The 8,285-nt window shown below is 42.6% G+C and overlaps 1 protein-coding gene across 1 annotated transcript; it reads left to right on the top strand.

Annotated features, from left to right (window-relative positions):
• Positions 1-465: 465 nt before the first annotated feature.
• On the top strand, positions 466-7,243 carry LOC147447406 (uncharacterized). Its single transcript, XM_086523215.1, has 3 exons — positions 466-886; positions 1,109-4,184; positions 6,804-7,243. The coding sequence occupies exons 2-3, from the start codon at positions 1,148-1,150 to the stop codon at positions 7,208-7,210; spliced, it is 3,444 nt and encodes a 1,147-aa protein (XP_086379341.1). The 5' UTR covers positions 466-886; positions 1,109-1,147; the 3' UTR covers positions 7,211-7,243.
• Positions 7,244-8,285: the final 1,042 nt, after the last annotated feature.

The raw sequence follows: 8,285 nt of genomic DNA, 5'->3' as shown, positions 1-8,285 counted from the left end.
ATTGGAGAAAGAAAAGGGACTGCAAATGTGTGCATGGAAAAGTAGGGTTGATGAGGCTGTCTACACGTGTCGGCATTTTGCCGGCAAGGAGAATTAACAATTCAGGGTCCAACTTATAAACTCCACATGCCAATAATTTTAGAAAAAGCTCGACAACTACATGCAGTACGAAAACGTGTGCACAGATTACAATAAAATGTAAATTTTCAATGACTCTATAATATTTACTTACTTCTTATTCAGTTTACTATTTGTTATATTTTCTATTAATTTATGCTTGCTGTGTAGTATTTACTTCTTCTGTAGTTAATTTAAATTTAAGTATTTATTTAATCCGCAAGGAAATTATTCTCAACCACTGGCTTCTCCACGTGTCTGACGATGCATTCAAATTTTTCTTAGTTTTTCGGACATTTGATGAAGGGATATTCTTAAATTCTACCTAAACAAAAAACAAGCAGATAAAAAGGTTCAATGGCAACATTTGGGGGAGGAAGGGCCTCAGCACTGGCCATATGGGCTGTTCCAGGTGAGCTCAAAGCAGCTGCAGAAATTGAAGGGTAGTTGTGACCTAGGGGGACACACACGCAAGCACATACACGCACACAGTGTCACATACACACACAAACAAGAGTGCGACCATACATCAGTTTTACACAGATACAACAGCGGCATAGCCTAGAAGACTCAATTGCTTCGAAGTTCCTACCCAACTCCCTCTCTCTCTCTCTCTCTCTCTCTCACACACACACACACACACACACAGAGGAAGCACTATTCTTATGGGAAATATCCAGTCTTTTTCTTGCTGGTGGCAGCAGAGTGTATCAAGGCTTCTCTGCAAAAGACAAAGCAAACAATCTGGTGCACCCCCCTCTCATGCAAGGTATTTACCCCCTTCTTGATACTTTTACTTTTTTCATTCTTTTTGGGTTCCTGCATGCCTTCACTGAAAGCTCAGCACTCTTCTTCTGAGCTTTTTGTGGTATGCCCAGCATGTCTTTTATGCTGAGTTTCCGGCACTTGTTCCGATTTTCTTGGTTTGGGCTTGTTTCCATGCCAGATGGTAAGTAAAGGAGTTGATATGTATGTGTCTGTGGGGTTACAGATGAATGTGAACTAGATTTATAGTTCCTTGGAGGCAAGAATGTGGGCTGGCAATGGGAGAGAACAAAGAAGATTAGCAATCTTGATAGTGATGGCAATAGCATTTTTGTCGGCAGACTCGTGCAGCGCTTTGTCTGATGAGGGTTTGCATCTTCTACGATGGAGTAGAAATCTGAAATCCAACACTTCTTTACAGGGATGGAATGAAAATGATAGTTCACCGTGTGGATGGAGAGGTATTAAATGCTCGTCATCGTCTCCACTGTCATCGCAACACAGGATAACACAGCTGGATCTTTCGGGGCTTGGCTTAGTAGGCACTCTTTCACTTGAACTATGTGCGGTTGCTCATCTTCAGGCTCTCAACTTGTCGACGAATACTCTGTATGGGTCAATACCCATTGCTATTTTCAGATGTACATCTCTGCAAATACTCGACCTCAGCAACAATCAGCTCTGGGGTGAGATCCCGATAGGTTTAACTAAGCTTCAGTCACTCCAGCTTTTGGATTTGAGCGAAAACCAGCTATCGGGCACTATTCCTGTTGAAATTGGCAGCCTTGGGAGCCTCGAACAACTTCGTCTTTCTGGTAATTTCCTCAACGGCACCATCCCTAAGGAGCTTGGAAACCTGGCCTTGCTGAGGGAGCTTTCCATGTTCAGCAACAATTTGACTGGTACAATACCAGCCTCGTTGGGCAACCTTAAAAAGCTTACTCTTCTCAGAATCGGAGCTAATGATCTCAAAGGGAAGATACCACGGGAGCTGGGCGGATGCGAAAGCTTGGTGACATTGGGGCTTACACAGAACAACCTTGAAGGAGGAATACCAATAGAGCTTGCTGAGTTGAGGAACTTAAGCATGCTTGCTCTATGGAGAAATGAGCAATTATATGGGCATATCCCGCCTCATTTAGGTAATCTCACCAACTTGTGCACATTGGCTTTGTATATCAATGGTTTGACAGGGGAGATACCATCAGAATTGGGCAAGCTAAAAAAGCTCCAATACCTATACTTATACAGAAACAGTTTGAAGGGGAGCATTCCATGGCAGCTTGGGAATCTTTCGAGTTTACTTGAGCTCGATTTGTCAGTGAATGCGCTTATGGGCAACATCCCAGCTGAGCTGGGCCACTTGCAAAATGTACGGCTTGTCCAACTTTTTCAGAATGAGCTTACTGGTGCTGTACCCACGCAATTCGGGGGGCTTGCCAGCATAGAGAAATTAGATCTTTCTTATAATCATTTTTCTGGCAAGGTTCCATGGCAGTTGCAGTCTCTCCCACTCCTTCAAACCCTGCAACTAGTTTCAAACGATTTGTCTGGTGAATTCCCTCCTCTTTTTGGTTACTGTGCTAACCTCATGTCTCTGGATGTGTCGAATAACCGCATCAGTGGGAGCATACCTGAGCACGTATGTGTAAAAGGGCAGTTAAAGAGGCTCAGTATGGGGTCGAATTTGCTTACGGGCCAAATACCACCCGGAATAAAGAGTTGCTACTCTCTAATGCTTCTTGATGTGCATGCGAACAGGCTTTCTGGGACAATACCTCAAGAGCTAAGCAAATTGTCCAAGCTGACTCTGCTCGATCTCTCATACAACGAGTTCAAAGGTAGCATACCACCAGACTTGGGGCAGCTCAAGAGTCTTCAAAGCCTGAGGCTCTCAGCCAATGCCTTGTCGGGACATCTTCCAAGAGAGCTCGGAGCCCTTTCAAATATGGGTTATTTCCAGGCCTCAGGGAACGCTTTCAATGGAAGCATTCCATCCGAGCTTGCAGATTGTACAAAGCTTTTAGTTCTGGATTTGAGTAACAATATACTAACAGGGTCAATACCTTCGGTGCTATTTCAGTTGAGCCAGCTAGATAGTGTCAACCTTTCGGGTAACAAGCTCACAGGCCCCATTCCTAGCAGTATAAGCAATTTGAATCACATATTGCAGCTCGATTTGGGCGGAAATCTACTAAATGACACCATTCCGTCCTCTTTCGGCCAGCTTACAAGTCTCCAATACACACTGAGTCTTCGCAGTAACAAGTTAACAGGCAGAATACCCCAAGAATTAGGGCAGCTCTTGTATCTGAACTATCTTTATCTCGACAACAACATGCTGGATGGGGAGATCCCGGAATCTTTCTCCACCCTTACTAGCTTGATCAGTCTCAACGTTTCTAACAATAGATTAACGGGCCCAATACCTGACACCCAATCATTCAAAGAAATGGATGTGAGAAATTTCCTTGGAAATGCAGGCTTGTGTGGAGGTCCACTTCCAGCTCCATGCAGTGGACTTTCATCAGATTCAAATGGGTTGAATCCAGCACCAGAGAGTGTGTATGGTAAGGCTTCTACAAAGATCATCATAGCCATGGTAGCGGGGGTGATTGCTGGGATTATCATATTCTTTTTCATAGTGGGTTGCCATCGGGCATGCAGAAGAGTGAAGGCAAAGACCCACTTGCGTGCAGATGATGAGAGACATGCTGAAAATTTGTACTTTGCAGATAGTCCTGGGTTTACCCTACAAGATATATTAGATGCCACCGACAATTTTGCAGATGTTTTCTTGATAGGAAAAGGTGCATGTGGTATGGTGTATAAAGCCAAGCTGCCATCAGGAGAGGTGATAGCAGTGAAGAAGCTAGCATCACATACGGACGGATCAGCTATAGAAGACAGCTTCAATGCAGAGATTACAACACTCGGAAAGATATTGCATGGCAACATCGTGAAGCTTTATGGGTTTTGTTACAATCAAAGTTGCAATCTACTCTTGTACGAGTACATGCCGCAGGGGAGCTTGGGTGAGCATTTGCATACAAGTTGGCAAACTTGTGTACTTGATTGGGAAAAGAGGTACGACATAGCTCTTGGTGCCGCTGAGGGGCTTTCTTACCTTCACCATGACTGCAAGCCTCCCATAGTTCATAGGGACATCAAGTCTAACAACATTCTTCTTGATCAGAATTTAAAAGCACATGTTGGAGATTTCGGTCTAGCGAAACTCATCGATGTGCCAAACTCTAAGTCCATGTCGGTCATTGCGGGATCCTATGGTTACATTGCTCCTGGTATGCTCTTTCAAACTAGTCTTTGGTTCTTTATGTTCTTTCTTCTGTGTGTTTTTTGTGCAAGTGTGTGAGCCTCTCTTAGAGGTTATAAGATCAGACCTTTCCGACCTTATGGAGCTCTCTCTCTCTCTCTCTCTCTCTCTCTCTCTCTCTCTCTCTCTCTCTCTCTCTCTCTCAATATGTTATGTCCCAATCATCAGGATGGGCGCTCGAGGTACGTCCACCATGGCCACTTCTTTAGTGAGGTCTTTAGTGGCCATGTTCACTCATGGCCGGTGACAGCTGTGGCGCCCATACTAATGTCCGGGGATGTAACACACCTGCACATTGACACAAGTTAAATTGACTTACACATGTATGTGCTTGAATCTATGTAGTATGGACCATCGATGCATGCAAGTTGTACATGTATTGGTTAAGGGTTATGAGAGCTTTGATTCTCTATGGGAAACAACAGGTCTTTTGTAGAAATATGGCAAATACCATCAGTTTACTGTGATTATGGGCTGGTTGCCTCTCTTATATTGTCATTTCAGTAAATGCCTGTATAACAAAGTAACATGGGAAGCCATTTGTTTGAGCTTCCTGTGCCCTTGAGTTCTGCCCATCTCAGCACCATCCTGACCGTCCCCTTGTTTTGAACCCATCCCTCTTGTGGAAACAAGATTCCCCTCCCTTCCCTGTCCCAGTTGTTCGGGACGTGGCCCATGAAGCTATGCTGTATAAATTGACGCCTTGTTGTGATGTGTGTCGTGTGTGTGATTTTGCATCTTTGTGATGAATGGCACTAGCTATGTCATTTTTTTTTTGGTTTGTGTTTTTTTGTTTTGCCTTTTCTTTGTAAAGGATAATCTTCCAATGGTGAAGACATGCTTTTACATGCACATGCTAGAAGAAACAATATGAGCCTCACCTACTCGAGAGGTGGAAAAAACTTCTCAATGTTGAAAAAGAATGTCAACCGAAGAAACAAAACTTTTAAGTTTTGACAACGGGTTTTGAATCACAGAATAATGCTTAGGAGAGTGGGTGGAGATAGAAAAATGACATCAAAGTAGGTGTAATCATCTTGAAAGACGCAATTTTGTCTTGAACATGGGTGGGAAAGGAGAGCATGCATTGTAAATTTCTCTGTACAATCACCTTGCATTGCATCAAAGGGCTATTCATCGATCGATATACTGTGGATCCATTTGCACTCTTCCTTACAGTGAAGACAAGGCTGTGTACTAGCTTTTGCTGTCATGAAAGAAAAGAAGAATGTTACATGTACACTGTATGAATATGACAAGGAGGGTAAGGTATGTGTGTGTGTGTGTGTGTGTGAGAGAGAGAGAGAGAGAGAGAGAGAGAGAGAGAGAGAGATTAGCGTGCACGCTCACGTGTGTGCATGTGCTCACACACAAGCTTGTGTCCCAGTGTTTGGGAAAAATTATTTTCACAAACATTCTTAAATCCCTTAAAGATATTCCTGGTAGGAAAATTTGCAAAATAAACAGGACTTTTTGCATTTTTACACTTTTTTAAAGATTTTTCAAGTGGATTTTCACCTTCTCCCTCTCATAATCGGCTATTTTGATTCGTCAAGGCTATGCTGAGACACTCTTTCTAAACACTGATGTGTGCACATAAACATTGGAGCTCTAGTAAATGTGTGCGCGCGCGCATGCGTGCGAGCTTGCACGCTACATCTTGTGTGAGTGAGAGACTGACAAAAGCATTTTCTTTCTTCAAAAAAGATCCCACGTTAAGTGTCGGAAAGGGAAACTGTAGAATGCAAGATTTGCATCATGCAAGCTTTTTGCACCCACTATGTAACAAGTACATGTGTTGCTTGAATGGACCACTTTTTTCAAGCTTGTAGAAACAGATGATGAGAATCTTGACTGGATCCAAATTGTACTAAAAGGAATGAAAGTAAGGGTAGGCATACAAACAAGGGGGCTTTTGAAAAGTCGGTCTTTACTTGGTGGGCTCTCTTTTGGACTGTTTTCCCTCATTTTCCTCCTTTCTAGAGGAGATGATCTCACTGTCTTAACCACTTGATGTCAAATTCTTTATCAACATTGGACTCGTGCATGTGTCACACACACACACACACACACATCCAACAATCGAGCACTACTAGTGGATATATGGACGGCATTTCCTCAATTGTTGAGCATCAAGAGTCACTTATCAGCTCGACACGCCTCACATGATATGTTTCTTTGGTCCCATAGGTCATATTTGACCTTCGAGGACAATATTGAAATCTCTCTCATTATCCCCCCCCCCCCCCCCCCCCCCCCCAACCACGGAAAAAAAAAACAAAACAAAACCACACACATACAAATCCACTCCCACACAAAACAAGCTCCTCATGCTCATGCTCATGTCCATCTATTGTCCTTGTTCTTCAATGTGTTTATTGGCTAACAAGCTGTAGTGGAGAATTGAGATAGGCGTACACTTGAATGTTTCATCGGTATTTTTTTACTTAGTGGACCTTGCTTCGCATGTGAACCATTAAAATCTTCTGGTTTATTTGTTTTTAGAGTACAAAGTAGCCTCTAAACATTGGCTTTCCCTTGTTTTAGAATGCCTATGTGAGTCCTTACCTTGTGTTTTATGATGTAGAGTATGCCTACACAATGAAGATTACAAGCAAGTGCGACGTGTTTAGCTTTGGAGTAGTGTTGTTAGAGCTCATATCAGGAAGGGTGGCGGTGCAATTGGTGGAGCATGGAGGAGATCTTGTGACATGGATAAGAAGCTGCCTAGAGTCGAAAAAAGCGTTAACTCACATTCTCGACGAAAGGCTCGACTTGCAAAACACCTCCATTGTGGCTGAAATCTTGATAGTTCTTAAGATAGCTCTCTTGTGCACTAACATTCTACCCATCGATAGGCCATCGATGCGGGAAATAGTTTGCATGTTAAAAGAAGCTCGAAATGACAACGAAGCCAAGTTAAGAATCACTCATACCATTGAAACCTTCACGATTGAGGGCTTAGACATTTCTAACATTTTTATACAAGTGTAACATACCTTGTACATAAGCTTCATATATTCTTTACTGTGGAGTAGTCTCGAGAGTCAATATTGTTATTTGGCTTGTTTGAGGGCTATGAAAGGAGTAACAAATCCGAATTTTCATGATAACCAAATGCTTCTCGATTTCGGTTGAATGCAATAGTGAAGCCCGTCGTTCTTCCATCTGCGAGTTATCGACTTTTCTTGCATTTTTGGCATGTTGCAAAACAATACCTCCGCCCGGTAGCTCTTTCTTTGCCAACCACCAAAGATTTGGTTCTTTGGCAATGCTTTTGGAGCTTGAAAATGTAGTGGGATGGTGCTTTGCATCATTGTTGAAAGATCCATATATAGCACATGCTAATAATATGAGCACATGGTATTTAGCAACAAAGAGCTGTATGTTCAAAGAGGTTAACCTTATGCACTATAACAAGTTATTCAAGCGACGGGGCGATGTAACCATGAGCAAATTATTGCAGATAGAAAAGTATGCGAAATAGTGGGGCTCTTTTTAGATGCAAGTGAAGATTAGGCAAGATCCCATGATGGCCTCTTCACAAGGAGAGAACTTTAGTAAAAAAGGGAAGCTAATAGTAAACCTCTTAAATTTTCAAAAGGGGAGAATTTTAACAGAAGGAAAGCAATAAGTACAAGGCTGTTTATTTTTTTATTTTATTTTTGTAGCAGTACCCACAATTCTTGTGGGTGATGATACAAAAGCACACCTTTGGGCATTCATGTGGTCGGTCGCTCGGTTGCACTTGAACACATCAACAACTGAGCTAGCTCCCATCGTCAAAGTATTTCATGAGGTTGATTTTGGAGAGGCACCCTTGCCCATCCAAGGTAAAGGATTGTATGATTTTTCCATGGTAGTTCAGTGTATTTCTCGTAGGGCAGGTCACATTTTTGCCAGTAAAAAACAGTAAAAATTTCTCCAAAAAGGGTAGAAGTGCACGGCAAAAAGAACTCTACTGGCAACCATCAAATTTCAATAAGATAAGCTGGCTGCCACCTCAGACACTTTTTGTGTGATCTTGGCCACTTGCTCCTCCTGCTGTCTAATAGAAGCCAAGAGCCTA

This window comes from Adiantum capillus-veneris, chromosome 11 (assembly GCF_014529385.1).
Source record: "Adiantum capillus-veneris isolate H3 chromosome 11, ASM1452938v2, whole genome shotgun sequence".
NCBI classification, from domain to species: Eukaryota; Viridiplantae; Streptophyta; class Polypodiopsida; order Polypodiales; family Pteridaceae; genus Adiantum; species Adiantum capillus-veneris.
This window is presented reverse-complemented; position numbering and strand designations above follow the sequence as displayed.

Excerpts from the sequence above, each read along its gene's own strand:
- LOC147447406 (XM_086523215.1), top strand. The coding sequence starts at position 1,148 with ATGTGGGCTGGCAATGGGAGAGAACAAAGAAGATTAGCAATCTTGATA. Across the intron at positions 4,185-6,803 it reads CTATGGTTACATTGCTCCTG|AGTATGCCTACACAATGAAG; the intron begins GTATGCTCTTTC and ends TTTATGATGTAG.